This window comes from Martes martes, assembly GCF_963455335.1.
Source record: "Martes martes genome assembly, chromosome: 1".
Lineage (NCBI taxonomy): Eukaryota > Metazoa > Chordata > Mammalia > Carnivora > Mustelidae > Martes > Martes martes.
Genome location: NC_137888.1, coordinates 130,015,896 through 130,032,918, shown reverse-complemented (window position 1 = coordinate 130,032,918; position 17,023 = coordinate 130,015,896). Strand labels below are relative to the sequence as shown.

At 36.4% G+C, this 17,023-nt stretch overlaps 1 protein-coding gene across 1 annotated transcript in view; it reads right to left on the bottom strand.

Annotated features, from left to right (window-relative positions):
- Positions 1-17,023, bottom strand: part of PIK3R4 (phosphoinositide-3-kinase regulatory subunit 4) — an 82,492-nt gene that overhangs the window by 12,597 nt on the left and 52,872 nt on the right. The window contains exons 12-14 of the mRNA XM_080824306.1: positions 16,378-16,588; positions 13,599-13,764; positions 2,016-2,180 (exon numbers count right to left, since the gene is read on the bottom strand). Of these exons, the coding sequence (XP_080680432.1) occupies positions 2,016-2,180; positions 13,599-13,764; positions 16,378-16,588 (542 nt within the window). The remainder of the gene's footprint in view (positions 1-2,015; positions 2,181-13,598; positions 13,765-16,377; positions 16,589-17,023) is intronic.

Sequence of the window (17,023 nt, the reverse complement as noted above, 5' to 3'; positions counted from 1 at the left end):
TATCTCTTAGATCAAAAGTCAGCAAATAACAGCCAGGCAGTAAATATTTTAGGCTTTGCAAGTCATATATCTCTATTGCATATTCATTTTTTGCAATAAATATATCTAGTCATATATCAAGTCATATATCTCTATTGCATATTCATTTTTTTATAATCTTTTAAAAATCCAAAAATCATTCTTAGCTTATGGGTCATACTGTAGGCTATAGTTTGCTGACCTCTACATCTTAGATAAACAACTATATTTAAAAAAAAAAAAAAGATTTTATTTATATATTTGACAGAGAGAGAGAGCAGGACAGCACAGGCAGGGGAAGCAGAAAAGAAGAGGGAGAAGCAGGCCCTTCGCTGAGCAGGGAGCCTGATGTGGAGCTCAATCCCAGGACCCTGACCTGGGATCATGACTTGAGCTGAAGGCAGTCACTTAACTGACTAAGTCACCCAGGTGGCTTATAAATATAAGCAACTATATTTACAAACATTCTAATACTGACTGTATTTCCCCCAGAGGGATGATGAAAAGTCCAAATGCCATAAATTCTAATAATTAAGAGGCATAACAACAGCCAATATGACTGAATGAAGCAAACTTTAAAAAAAAAAAGACTCATGGCAAGGTTTCTTTGGAGCAACCACTATCAGGTAGAGTGAAATCTACTAAACATTCTGGTACAATCTCCCCATCTGTGTAGTCAATGTTTGCTTAGGGTGAAGACAGTAACATTCATAATGGAAAGTGCTATCAGCTGCAAGGTACCTATGGGAGGAATGTGCATGTCTGTCTGTGTGTCCGGCCAGCACAGCCGTCACACAACACAATCTGCCAACAGCTGTTGGTTAAGTTCCATGGAACTCAATAGTTATACTGTGATACAGTCCTCCTCTGCTGAAACAATTTTTAAAAAATGGCAGGTTAAAAACAATATATAATATGTCCTAGACAAAAGCTACCCAAATCTGTTCAGTGAATGTCTTAAACATAATGCATATTTTTAATTGTAAAGGCAAAACAAAGTTATAAACAAATAAAGTAATATAAACAATAAAACCCTAGATGATCCAACATACATCCTTTCCTTCCTTAGCTACCCCAACCACCATGTCTTAGAATCCACTTAACTATAAAAATTTGCTCATTCTGTTTTATTTCTATGGGATCTCCCCCTCTGCCTGCATGCCTTTCTCAACCACCCTGCTTTGGCTAACTTACATCTGGTCTCCCCTCTTCCAGGCCTTCTTCCCTATGCCCTGCAAGCTGGCTCCCCATCCCTGTAACATGAGCACATTATCACATTGCACCTGAAATCATCTGTTAACTGGTCTGCTTCTTCCATTAGACTGTAGTGTCTTAGAGAACCTAACATATCTTGGAATTTGGATAACATATCTTCGTATTTGGAATCCTAGGTGTGTAGCACATACTGGTCAGTTGAGAACTTGTTCTGCTTTATCTTTAAATGTCTTACCCTGTGTTAATCTGGGGGCAACCACAATATGTAAGAAGTGAAGGAAATTCTTATATAAAACCAGCCAGTATTTTGTTTTACAATGATAAGCAAATTATTTGACTAAAAGCAGCACTCCATGTTCCCAACGACTTCAGATATTTTAATGCCAAGCGACAAAATGCTGACGTTTTGAGTTTTTGTTTTGTTTTTTTTTAATGAAGAACATTCACATTCTAAAAATCAGCCAGCCAGAGTTGTGCTTTTCATAGTTGAGACAAAAGATGCATCTGATAATTAGGTTATTCAAACAGATTCCAGACTGGGATGAGCCGCAAGTTCAAAGCCGCCCTTCTGACCTTAGAGCAGAAAGAAGATATACAGAGCTTTCTGAAACTAACTGCATGTGACAGATTTCAGCTGAAAACACAGTTTTATTTATTTCATGTGCTAAAAAAAGAATACAATCTAATAGGCCCTTAGCTGATCCAAACTACACTGGCAAGATAGGATTAAATTATCCTAGTGCACTAAATGCCGTTTTAAAAACACAAAAGATAGAAGATACCTGCTTTGCAGAGGCTGAATCTTAGGAGACTTGGGCAGCTTAGACGCTTCAATCGCAAGAAGCTGGACGGCACCATTGTCAGATGCAATGGCTAAGTAGTGGGAGCCCTGGCAGAATGTAAGCGTCTTGACGCGTCCTCCAATTCGGCTGTATGTAAGAGTAGATCTGTACAAAAGAAAACAATGCATTTCTGCAAAGGCCACAGAGCATTATTATTGCTATTACTAAGTAAATATCCACATGGCTATTAACCAACAAAATTACTGCTTTGAGGTCTGTTTCACCTCCTCGCTCTCCTAACAAACCTTAGAATCCTGACCAAAAGCGCTGGCACAAAATCAACTTTTCTTCTCCTATTTTCAAATGGCCATCCCCATACACTTCTCTCCTATCACAGAAAAGCTGTCATCCTCCTTTCCAACTGAAGCTCCCATTCATGTTGCCCTCATCCAGCTCTCCTTCCACTCTTACAATACCATAAGCCCTATTCTTGCACCATTCAGTAATTCTGTAATTCCTAAGATGCAGCCTGACATAGCAGGAAAAACACTGGCTTTGGAATGAAAGACCTGAGTTCCAGGACTGACAACTCATATGACCTTGGTCAAGCCACTTACCTTGCTATGTATCAGTTTACTCATCTACAAAACAGGACTGCCCTAACTTCTCTACTTGGAACAGTGAAGCTCAAATAATATGTAAATAATAAAACACTCATAAATGCACAATATTTATTATAATATTCAGTCTCTCCCACACACATGCTGACCTCTTATCTACTGCCCTTTCTCAAATTCAATGCCAAACTGCTTGAATATATGAACTACACAGGGTGCCTCCCATGATTACCAATTCCCTCTTTCAGTACCTTCAGTACCTCCTTCATAACGTGCATACTCATCCTTCTCTGGGGCCATACTTCTGAAAGATCACAAGTCCCTAATCACCAAATTTATTCATCTCCACCTTTTCTACTGATTTCATTTTATTATGCAAGCTAATACATACTACAAAGAATATTAAAACTATAGAAAAGAATAGGGAAAAGTAAAAACATTTATAATTCTATCCCCAGAAACACTATTCACATTTTGTTACATAACCTTCCAAAGGGTTTTCTATGCATATTATAATATATTCATATCTGCTTCTTAAATAAATATGGAATGATATGTTGTATTTTTTATTAATCTTGACTCTCTAGTTCACTTTTTCTTAATCACAGCTTTGTTGGAACACGATACCAATAAGGTACCAGTATGGTAGATAAGTATAGAGATCCAGGGACAAGGCACTGGGAGACATAGGAGTGCCATTATTGTTCAGTCTCTTGCATTTGTTTGCTCTCTCTCCCTCTCTTTTAATATCGAGGTATAATTTACCTATCATGAAATTTACTCTCTTAAAGAGATTGATAGTACAGTCACTAAGTTTTATAACCATTACCATTATGTAATTCGAGAACCTTTACATCACCCTGAATAGAAACCCTGTACCCAACCGCAGTCATTCCCCAATCCTCCATTCCTCCAGCTCCTGGCAACTACAGATAGTCCTTGACTTACAGTTTTTCAACCTTATGATGGTATGAAAGCAATAGGCATTCAGTTGAAACCGTACTTCAAACTTTAAATTTGATCTTTTCCTTGCTAGTGACATGCCATACGATCTACTCATAATGCTGACCAGTGGCAGTAAGCCACAACTCACAGGCAGCCACATGATCACAAGGGTAAAAAACTAACACACTTAAAACCATTATGATAATCTACAATGACTGAGTTTTTCTTTTGGTAGTCAACAAATTACATGAGCTATTCAATGCTTTATTATAAAATAGGCTTTTTTTTTTTTTTGAAAAATCTTATTTATTTATTTGACAGAGAGAGAGAGCAAGAGAGGGAATACAAGCACGGGAGTGGGAGAGGGAGAAGCAGCCTTCCTGCTGAGCAGGGAGCCCAATGCAGGGCTCGATCCCATGACCTAAGCCAAAGGCAGATGCTTAACAACTGAGCCACCCAGGCACCCCTAAAATAGGCTTTGTGTTAAATGATTCTGCCCAACTGTAGGCTAATGTAGACTAAGCATTTGAAGGTATGCTAAGCTAAGCTATGATGTTAGGTAGTTTAGGTAAATTGAATGCATTTTTGACTTGACAGTATCTTTAACTTATGATGGTTTTATCATGACATATAACCCCAACATAAATCAAGGAAGATCTGTACTAATCTACTTTCTGTGGATCTGCCTATTCCAGACATTTCATATAAATGGAATCATACAATATGCTAGCTGACCTTTGAATCAGGTTTCTTTCACATAGCCTGTTTTCAAGGTTTATCCATGCTGTAGCATGTGTATTTCAATCTTTTTTGTGGCTTAATACTCCACTCTATACAGGATACACCACATTTTGTTTGTCCATTCAATAGCTTACAGACATTGTGGTTTCCACTTTTGGGCTATTATGAATGCTGCTGCTGTGAACACGTGTGTACACATTTTCATGTGAACAAATGTTTTCAACTGTTTTGGGTTTATACCTACAAATAGAATTGAGCGGTCATTATTAGGTAACTCTGTATTTAGCATCTGAGAAACAGCCAAACTATTTTCCATCATTACTGCATCATTTTACATTCCTACCAGCAACATATAAAGGTACCAGTTTCTCCACATCCTTTCCAGCACTTGTTACTGTCTTTTTAACTACAGCCATTCTAGCAGGTGTGAAGTGGTATCTCACTATGGTTTTGATTTGCATTTCCCTAGTGACTAATCATGTGGAACAGCTTTATTGGTCCTATTTGGAGAAACATCTATTTGAATCCATTATCCATATTTTAGTCGTCCTTTTATTGTTGAGTTGAAAAAGTGTGTGTGTGTGTGTGTGTATATATATATATGGTGTGTATTTATATTTACAAGTATTTCTCTCTTTCTGGGGGTTGTCCTTGCACTTTTTTGACAGTGTCCTCCGAAGCACAAATGTTTGTAACTTTGATGAAATCTCACTTGTCTCTAAACACTCCTTTAAGCTACAGTCCATAAGTTTTGGAATGTTGTGTTTTCATTCTCATTCATCTCAAAGTATTTTCTAACTTCCCTTTGAACCATTGGTTATTTAGCCATGTGTTGTTTCATTTCCATATATTTGCCAATTTGAGACCTTTCTGTTATTGATATCTAGTTTCATTCTACTGTGGTTAGAGAACATATATGTTAATATGTTTCAATGCTTTTGAATTTACCGAGGTTTGTTTTATGGCCTCATATATGGTTTAATCTGGAAAGTGTTCCATGTGCACTTGAAAAGAATTTATATTCTGCTACTGTTGGGTGGAGTGTTCTATTAAAATCTCTAGATCTGGTTAGTCTGTAGTGTTGATCAAATCTATTTTCCTTGTTGATCTTATGCCTACTTGATCTATCCAATTTTGTTAGTTTTTGCTTCATTTGGGGGATGTGTTATCTGGTGCATGTGTTTGCAACTGTTATGTTTTCCTGATACACTGACTCTTCTATCATTATAAAACGTCCTTATTTATCTATAATAGCAATTTTTGTCTTAAAGTTAATTTTGTCCAATATTAATATAGCTGCTCCAGTTCTCTTCTAGGTACTGTTTACATAGTGTATCCTTTTACTTTTAACCAACTTGTGTCTTTGAATCTAAAGTGTATCCCTTTAATATTGCCATAGCAATATTTTTCTAAGCTATGTCTCCTGGAGGGAAGGGAAACAACAGCAAAAATAAACTGTGGGGAGGGATTACATCAAAATAAAATCATCTGCACAGCAAAGGAAACAATCAACAAAACTAAAAGACAATCTACTGAATGGGAGAAGATATTTGCAAAGGACATATCTGATAAAGGGTTAGTATCCAAAATATATAAAGAACTTATACAACTCAACACCAAAAACACAAATTATCCAATGAAAAAATAGGTAGAAGACATGAATAAACATTTTACCAAAGAAGAAATACAGATGGCCAATAGACACAAGAAAAGATCAACATAACTCATCATCAGGGAAATGCAAATCAAAACCACTATGAGATATCTCCTCATACCTGTCAGAATGCCTAAAATTAAAAACACAAGAAACAAGTGTTGGTGAAGATGTGGAGAAAAAGGAACCCTCATACACTATCAGTGGGAATACCAACTAGTGTAGCCACTGTGAAAAACAGTATGGAGGGTCCTCAAAAATTAAAAATTGGATTACTGTACCCTATGATCCAGAATTGCACTACTGGGCATTTACCCAAAGAATATGAAAACACTAATTCAAAAAGATACATACACCCCTATGTTTATTGCAGCATTATTTACAACAGCCAAAATGTAGAAGTAGCCCAAGGTCCACTGATCGATGAATGGATAAAAGATGTGGTATATATACACAATGGAATACTACTCATTTCAAAGAATGAAATCTTGCCATTTGCAACAATATAGATGGATCTAAAGAGTACAATGCTAAGTGAAAAAAAACACTCAAAGAAAGACAAATACCTTATGATATCGTTCATATGTATAGTTTGTTTCCAAAGAAAAAAAGGGGACAAACCAAAAAACAGACTCTTAACTATAGAAAACTGATGATTACAAGAGGGAGGTGGGTCGGTGGGATGGGTTAAATAGGTGAAGGGCATTAAAAGTACATTTATCATGGTGAGCACTGAGTAACGTACAGAATTATTGAATCACTGTATTGTACACCTAAAACTGAGATAATACCATATGTTAACTATACTGCAATTAAAATTTTTAAAACTGAAAAAATAAAGTGTCTCTTGTAGACAGCATGTAGTCATGTTTTTTTCATACTTTCTGCCAACTCTGTCTTTTGATTACATTTATATGATTATCAAAAAGGTAGGATTTATGTTTGACATTTTGCTATTTGTTTTCTCTGTCTTACACAGGTTTTGTTGTTATTATTGTTGTATTCCTCCATTACTGCCTTCTTTTCTGTTAAAATGTATTTTTTAGTATACCATTTTAATTCCTTTGTTATTTCTTATACTACATGTTTTTGAAAGGTTTATTACAGTGGTTTCCCTGGGAAATACATTTGATATCTAAAGATGATCAGATTAATACCAATTTCATTAATACACAAAAACTTTGCTCCAAATTCTCTCTGTTCCTTCCTCCTTTTTCTGTACTATTATTGTCACACAAATTCTAGATTTATATACTATGAGCTCATAAACACGGTATTATAATTATTTATGTGGTTATCTTTTAAATAAGACAATAGGTAAAAAGAGTTATAAAAATGATTTGTACTTTTATATTTACTTATATGTTTACCTTTATCAATGTTTTTTATTTCTTCATGTGAATTCAAGTTACTGTCTCATGTCCTTTTCTTTCAACACAAAAGATAGCTTTAAGTATTTCATTTAGGGAAAAATCTTCTAGCAATAAATTCTCTGTTTTGTTTTGTTTTTTTTAAGATTTTATTTATTTATTTGACAGAGGGAGATCACAAGTAGGCAGAGAGGCAGGCAGAGAGAGAGAGGAGGAAGCAGGCTCCCTGCTGAGCAGAGAGCCTGACGCGGGGCTTGATCCCAGGACCCTGAGATCATGACCTGAGCCAAAGGCAGAGGCTTAACCCACTGAGCCACCCAGGCGCCAAATTCTCTGTTTTTAATGACTTTGGAATGTCTTAATTTCTTCTTTGTTTTTGAAGGACATGCTGGATATAGCATTATCAGTTGGCAGTCTTTTACTTTCAACACTTTGAATATGTCATCCCACTGACTTCCAGTCTACACCATTTCTGATGAAAGGCCAGCTGTTAATCTTATTGAGGATCCCTTGTATACAGTAAGTCCCTTTTCTCTCACTGCTTTCAAGACTCTTTCAAAGGTTTGCTTATCTTGTGTCTAGTATGGCCACTCCTACTTGGAGTGCACTGAGCTGCTTAAATGTGCATATTAATGTTTTCCAAATCTGGGGAGTTCTTAGCCACTGTTTCTTCAAATATTCTTTCTCCTCCTTTTTCTCTCTCTTGCCTTCTGGGACTTCTACTATGTGTATGTTGGCACACTTGATAGTGTTCTGCACGCCTATGAAGCTCTGTTCATTTTTCTCTATTGTTTTTTAGTTTTTGGACCTTTGCTTGGATAATGTCAACTGATCTACCCTTGGCTGATTTTGTCTCTTGCCAGCTGAAATCTGTACGATCTCTCTTGTGAATTTTCATTTAGTTCACTTATTTCATTTTTTCAGTTATTTCATTTTCAACTGCAAAATCTCTATTGATCATTTCTATATCCTTATTGATAGGTATATTTGGTGAGACATTTTCTTCACTCACTTTTAATTCTTTAGACCCGGTTTAATTCTTTGATAATATTTTTAATACCTAACATAAAGTCTTTGTCTAGTAAGTCTAATAACTGAGATTACTGAGGAATAGTTTCCACTGTTTTTTTTTCCTGTGTATAGACCATAGTTTCCTGTCTCTTTTCCTGACCTGCAATTTTTTGTTCAAAACTAGATATTCTACTTCATATGTCAATTTTGGAAATAATATCCCAAGGTTTTTGCTGTTTATTTAGTGACTCTTCCAGGATTAATTATCTAAAGTCCATAATCTTTCTCATGCGTAGCCACTAAAGTCTTTGTTCAGTTAACTTAGTAGTTGGCTAATAACTAGACAGACATTTCCTTTCCTTACCTGCCTTGAAATAATAAGTATTCTAGCCTTTGTTGAGGTTCACTGTGTTTGTGGCACACCTTCAACAAAACAGTTTACAACTTTGCCTTATCCTTCATTTCCTCTTTGCACAGTCTCAAGGTCAGCCAGAGGCAAGAACTCGGGGTCTTCTCAGTTCTTTGTTGAGCATGCACATAACCCTATACATGCATGTGGCCTTAAAGATACCCATGAATATGTCTGAACTTTTCAAAGGCCCCTAAAGACATATCATTCCCTAGTTCTTCCTCGTAAGTTTTTTTGTTAGCCTCTTGTTAGCTACAACTAGTAATGCTGCTACATTGTTAAACAAACAGCAAACAAGCTGCTGCAATGTTAAACAAACAGCATTGATAATTTCAACAAATGCCCTGTGGGCAGTTTTTTCTCCAAGAACAGGTTGAGTCAGATCAAATAAAGATAGACACTGAGAACCAAGTTTTCAGCAAACTGGCAAAAAGGTCAAATAGTGACAATTCTCTTGAAATGGGGCTTTTTAGCGTGTATGACCCCTCTAGTCACTACTAAGCTGCTAGTTTTCAGGGCTACCACAGTTGTGGGACTGTGAGTTTCAAAGTTACTGCACAGCATGATAAAAGGTTGGGGGACTATTAGTTTTCAAAGCTACCACACTGTTAGCTAAAAGGGGATAAAATTAGAGAACACATGGCTCACTGTTCTAAGTCAACTGATTTTCTTGAATAACACTATTCAAACTAATGCAGGACTTAGTTAATTTCTAGAGTTCTGAAAAAGTCGATTTTGACAGTATCTATTAGTGTTCTATCCTTACTTTGTCATTCCAAAAATAGAAACCCTACATGAGTTCTTAAACCTACTTCTCAAACCTACTTTCTCACACAATGTATCAATGTATTTTATATCAAAAAGACTTATTCCCACAACATCAGTTTTGTATTTGCACCAGCACTTATTTATCCAATTTTACCTCTACTGCTAAACCTCTAGTTTGTTTCTAATTGTTTTTACTATTATAAAGGAAGCCAATCTGCACAGCCCTTAAAACTAAATCTCTGAGTTCATTCATAGTCATTTCCTTAGGATATGGACATCATAAGTGCTTGTAATATATATTATCAAAAAGCCCTCCAAGGATGATGGCTGTATCGATTGCATTCCACCAAAGGGCACTGTATGAGAATGCCCAATGGCCTTATTAGGTTTTCATGCTAGTTGGCTTTTTTCATTGCATTTGAGAGCTGCCTCTAAGTTCCTTTCTTAAAACTCTTTCTTCCATTGCAAATGTAACTTAAATTGCTTCTTTCTCCTTTCCTGACCACCACTCTTCCTATCCCCAAAATTCAACTGGCAAAGATCAAGTCCTCAGGCATCCTCAGGACTTTTACAGGCCCTTGTGCTCCCTTTTCTTCAGAGTAGCCACTCCACTCAAAAATTTCAACCTCCAACACCACCAGCAATTCTAAAATATGCAACACTGTAACTTTCTTGCACACCTCTCCTACTGTGTCAACTCTTCACAGAGATAAAACTCCACGGAGATGTTCTATCATCACATTCAAGTACCAAATTCATCAACCTCTCCTAAAATTGAGAAGCTAAATGAGCCAAAAATAGGGTAAACAAGAAACACATAAAATATGATTTAGAATACTATAAAGAATTAAGTTTTTAAAAAATTTATGTAAGAGATTAGAAAAATAGCAATTTTTCACAAACTAGTCCCCAAAGGACAAATCAACAGTTTAAATCAAGAAAGAAGTAACTGGCAGGGCCAAGAGCTGGGTGGCCTAAATCACAATCATACTCCATGAAAAAGACAGGACCGGGAACTGGGTGGCCAGCCAACATAACACATAGGGGAAAAAACCTCAATAGTCAGAATGTACTAGCAACATTTCCTAAGAAAATACTTTTTCCTAAGAAAAAGGAGTTTTGTTGCTCCTTCCCAGCCACCAGCTGTTTCCCACTTGGATCTGGCAATAATAATGGTGTGCTTCTCCCCTAATCCAGTTCATGAAGGCATATGATGAGGGTAACACATTCTGTTCCCTTCTTCTCTTCCCCACTGTGGAATGAAGCACCTCTGAGCCAAGGCCTACTGCACTCCACAAACAAGACAGCAGGTGTTACAGAAAAGCAAGAAAACAGCTGCATCCAGGCGAAATCCAATCTCCTAATTATCATATAAACTTCCCAAAGACCATACAGTCAGCTGAATTGCCACATTTTCTGGGATACCACTGTCTGAAATGTGACCCTGGGATACCACTCCCTAAAATACGATACTGGAATACAGAAGGCACAGCTCAGTAATAAAAATCATTTGGGAATTAACAAATGAGGCTTTTGTAAAGTTAAACAATGATTCCAAGTTGTTTCTTTTTTTTTTTTTTTTAAGATTTTATATATTTATTTATTTGACAGAGAGAGAGAGAGAGATCACAAGTAAGCAGAGAGGTAGGCAGAGAGAGAGAGGGGGAAGCAGGCTCCCCACTGAGCAGAGATCCCAATACGGGGCTCCATCCCAGGACCCTGAGATCATAACCTGAGCCAAAGGCAGAGGCTTAACCCATTGAGCCACACAGGTACCCCCAAGTTGTTTCTTGAGAAGTTTACACATGTCAACTGAACTTCCCCTCCTAACAAAGGGACAATGAATTCAACTGATGATGATAGTAACAAAGAGCCATTTGAAAAAAAATTATCAGAAGAGTATTAGTATTTTAAACAAAGTACAAAACAGTAAAAAGTAAATAAAATAAACAAAGTAAAGAAAATAAAACAACAACAACAACAAAGCAAATAGTCTTTTAAACAAAGAGTATTAGTATTTTAGACAAAATACTAATGAAAATGCTAACAATGGTGGGGAAAAAAATCAAAAGAATGGTTGTAGGCAGGGAGAAGGCAGGAGTTTCCTGTGAAGGGACACTAGGGGACATTCTTCTGGTGTGATGGCTACATTCTATATCTTGAGAGTGGTGTAAATTGCCAAGTGTATGTTATTTGTTGAGACTCACAGAATGGTTCACTTAAGATGTGTGCATTTCATAGAATATGAATTTCATGTCAAACAAAAAAAACTTATAAACACGTACTGATCTCTAGCTAATGATAAATAAGCTGAAGTGTTTAGGGGACATGTACTAACATCTGCAACTTATTTTGAAATACATTTTAAAAAGATGAGCTGATAGGAGGAGGGATAATTTCATAACATGGCAAATAGAGTAAAATTACAGAATCCATGTGGCAAGTATATGAATGTTCGCTGTGAAACTCTTTCAACTTTACTTACATGTTTGAAATTTCATAATAAAGTGTTGACAAAAAATTAGGAAATGGAGCCAGGATTCTGTTACTGGTTTTGATTTATGTTCTGACCAATGTAATACACCAAAAAGGAATGAACATGAAAATAATCAAGCAAAAACATAGAGCTCTTTTAAAAAATAAACAGCACAAAACTCTATCACACTGTTAAGAGTATACTTCTTATTTACCAAAGATATTTTTTCATGATTTTGTGATTAACTGTAGTTACTGAACTGATAATGAGAAAAGCACCAGAGATTATCCACATTTTTTTTATACATGAAATTCAATTTTGATTTCTAGTAGCTTTTCAGACCCAGACCAAACTTAAGCAGAGAACAAATATTAATATGGTAGGACTGATGGGAATGGGGAAATGGGGAACTGGCAGACAAACAGACTGCATTATTAAGAAGGGACATAACTATAAACATACAAATCTAAATCACACTTAACCAAAATCACATCATGCGTAAAGATTTCAGAGATTTCAAGTCATAACTAGTCCCCATCTTGACCATAACAGTGGGGCAATGGCATAGTAAGTGCTTTCCTTATACAGCTAGCTATTCCATCATTACTTTTCTCTTGCTCATGCTCCATTAACCCATTTAGTAAATCTTATTGGCTCTACCATCAAAATATATCCAGAATCTGATCATTTCCCACTACCTCCACCTCTGCTTGAATCACTGCAATAGCCTCTAACTGCTAAGTATCCTCAATACAAGAGCCACAGTAATTCTACTAAAATTTAACTTAGATATGTCTCCTCCGCTTGAAATCTTCCAAAGGCTCCCATCTCACTCAGAGTAAAAGTCAAAGTCCTTTACAATAGCCTACAAGGCCCTATGTAATCTGGTTCCTCTTACTCCTCCCTCTTGCTCACTCTGGTCCAGCCACACAGACTGTTATTCCTCAAAACATGCCGAACATCTTTCTACCTCAGAGCCTTTGATATCCCTCCTTTCCTGTGCCTGGAATCCTCTTCCCCAAGATATCCACATGACTTTCTCCTTCACTTGTTTCAGGTGATACCTTTTCTATGAGGCAGTCTCTAGTCAATTCATTTAACATTCTACCTACCCCTCCCCCCACACTCTATTCCCTATCCCTCTTTCCTGCTTTATTTTTCTCCAAAATTTTTTACCATTTAACATACTATATGTTTTATTTATTTATACTGTTTATTGTTTGTCACCTCTCATAAGAAGGAAAGCTCCAAGGGGCGCCTGGGTGGCTCAGTGGGTTAAACCTCTGCCTCCGGCTCAGGTCATGATCTCAGGGTCCTGGGATCGAGCCCCGCACTGGGTTCTCTGCTCAGCATGGAGCCTGCTTCCCCCTTTCTCTCTGCCTGCTGCTCTGCCTACTTGTGATCTCTCTCTCTTCCAAATAAATAAATAAAATCTTAAAAAAAACAAAAAAAAAAAAAGGAAAGCTCCACAGAACAGGTATTTTTGTCCATGTATTACTGCTATATCCCTGGTTCCTAAAATGGCACCTGTCAGATTGAGCACTCAATAAACATTTGTTGACTGAATGGAATCTTCTCCCAAGCATTATTACCTTGTAGTGGTGGTCTTCCCTTCCATCTTTTGACTGTTCCAGATTTTCACTGTGCCATCATTTGAACATGTTGCAAAAAGTGAATGTTCATCAGAGACTCTAATTCGATTCACAGCAGATTTGTGTTCATGAAGATGTGCAACTAGTAGCCCTTTAGGACGCCACCCTAAGGAAAAGCAAAGAGTCGGTCTTAAACTACAGTTTACAAATACAATATTCCTCTCGCCTCCAGCTACAGTCACAATGACCAGTATGAGAACAATCATAAGAACTAAACAAAGGGTACCACTAGCTAAACAATACAGAGTGATCTATTAGACCACGACAGTTACTGTTATTTATTAAGACATCCAAGACAGCAATTAAGTGCTGACCAAGGAGCCTTTACAAAGACTGCACTTGGGGGGGCCCTCCTCTAGGGTCTAGTGCACAATAGTCACTTACCACCTGGAAAAACCCTGACTACTTGTTCAACAGCCAGAGATAATGGCTATCCTAAACCTAGAGACACTGGCTGCTAGGGAGGCAAGCTGGTTCTCAAAGTCTCAAAGACCCAGATCCACCATAATATAATGTGTGACCTCAGGGTACTTATTTAAACTGAGCTTCAATTTCCTCAAATGTAAAATGAGGGAAATATTACTTAGCCCAAAGGGTGGATATGGATAAGCAAGATATATAAAGTGTTTAACATCATCTGAGGTCCGTAGTAAACAACGAAATGTTGATTTCCTCTCTACCTGCAATCATTTATTGTATGGCATCAACATTTTAATTAAATAGTATTATGAATTATAGCCTCAGAATGCCCATGGATTTTCTAGTACTTTCTTTATGACATCTATACACTTGTCTTATTATGCATATTCTTTTGTGTATGATTAATTTCCTTTAATAATTATAGATTTGCTAAAGCCAGAAACCATTCTTATCCATTCTGAATCATTCACAGTACCTAGCACAGGTCCTTGCACATAACTATCCTCAATTCTTGATGAGTCAACTTTTATATTAAGTGAAACATTCAATATTTAATATTAAATCAATTTTAAAATAAAACAAAACAGAAAGCTATGCTAAAGATGGTCCTATATTAGGATTCAGCAGAGTGTCTAAGTGATAACAATGTCATTTTAGGATAAAATTATTTCTTTTTATCAGAAAACAAAAATGAAACTAAGACTATTGCCAAACCTGGTAAACTCTAAAATAAAAAAATGTTTCTTGGATCTCTAGCTCACATGTGTGGGAAGAAAAGCTGAATGTGATTTTTAAGGAGGATACGCTAGATTTGAAGGTGATCAAAAACACTTTGCCGTGAAGTCTAGATAATCCATCAGGCTAGACTGAACATTTCCCTCTAGAGAAAATCAATTTCACACAATCATTCAAGTGTGGAAAGAAAAAAAATCAAACGTTCAACAGTCATTGCACATTTCTTGAACCTCAAAACTTGATACCTTTTTTGTGATTACTGAATAAAAAGTACAGCTCCACTTAAATATAAAATGCTACTTATAAAGACAGATTCTATTCCAGGATATTATTTGACCTGAGATGCCACTTACCACTTAATAATACTTTTTAAATCTTTAAATCTTTAAATCATTTACCTTCGCCAGCTTTTTCCCCCTGGAGCACACAATGGAAGCACATAGGAATTCATGGGATTTTATTTTTATTTTATTTATTTATTTATTTATTTATTAGACAGAGATCACAAGTAGGCAGAGAGGCAGGCAGAGAGAGAGAGAGTAGAAAACAGGCTCCCTGCTGAGCAGAGAGCCCGATGTGGGGCTGGATCCCAGGACCCTGGGATCATGACCTGAGCCGAAGGCAGAGGCTTTAACCCACTGAGCCACCCAAGCGCCCCAATTCATGGGATTTTAAATCTCTACACATAAGCACACTATGCATTGCTTCTCAGAGTTTTCCAGTTAAATTCTTATTATTACAATCTATATACAGAAACTCATTAAAAATGTTTTTAAAATCTGCATATCTAATATCAAAAACTAACTCCATCACATTTACACTGGGCAAGTCTGTTAACATAGCTGAGCCACATTTTCATCTGAAATAGTTCCAAGTTTCTTTTAAATCTTCTCAAAATACAGCAATCTTTCCACAAAATGTTAATGCTGTTAATCACTGAGTAGTGGAATTAGAGATGATGATTTTTTTCTTTTTAAAAAGTACCCATTACTGGGGTGCTTGGGTGGCTCAGTTGGTTAAGTGTCTGCCTTCAGCTCAGGTCATGAGGCCAGCGTCCTGAGATCAAGTCCTGCTTGATCTCTCTCCCTCTCCCTCTGTCCTTCTCCCTGCTCATACTCTCTCTCAAATAAAGAAATAAAATCTTAAAAAAAATAATAATAAATAAATAAAAATACCCATTACTTTACAAATGCTTTACCTTTTTTTAAAGAAAATAAATAGATGTTAAACCCTTCTAATTAAAAACTGAAGCTTACTCCAAGAAGACTGACATTCTATGAAAAAGTGGCATGACATAAGCAGGCAGGTAAAACATAGCACTATAAACGGAGAAAATGGACCACAGACAGACTGAAACACTAAGTAGCCTAAAGACACTGCAAGTTGCCCGCACAGCCAAGATGATCCAAACTCCACAAATAATGACTTAAAATTTCTCACTTAATGCTTCTTCCTCTGGGCTTCCAAGTGACAATTTTGTTCTTACTTCTTTAATTAACCTGCATTAGACAGCAGGCTTTGGCACCCACGCTAGAATACAACTACCTAGCAGTGGCACTTTTACCAGGTGGTGGTGGTTTACTCTCCCATTCGGCATTTTCCATCATCTGCTTAGCTATCCTCTCAGCGTTACACTGCTCCCGCTTCTGCTGGATGAGCTGCTGAAGTTCCGTTTTACAAGTTGTGATCCGAATCTGGTAGGTAGATGGTAAAATTGTACTACTTAAAACCTGTATTGTTGGTTTTCTATTTTGGACATTTGTCACTTCTGGAAGCTGCAAAACAGAATTATAACTATTTATGTCATAAGCAAAGTATACTAGATGATAAAACTGTACCAATATTCTTTCTCTCTATTCATTATATCTGCTTTTTTCCTTATTAATGTACCAATTTTTAAATCCACTTATAGTATTTTTTCAGTGAAAATCTAACTAAAAATTAACTACAAATATTACATTTCCAAACCTCTACATTACTAAGAAAAACAAAACAACAACCAAAAAAACCTATCATTACAGCAATAACATTAAACAAAAATCCTCATTAATTTAAGTGAAAAGAAATAGAATTTTATGAGTTGGTTCAGTTAATATTTTCATTTAAACTATGATTGGCTTAGGGAAGAGTCACCTTAAATTGCAAATTTATTTCAGATATATAAAATCATCATAACATTTCTCACACATGGCAAACTAGGGACTTCCAGG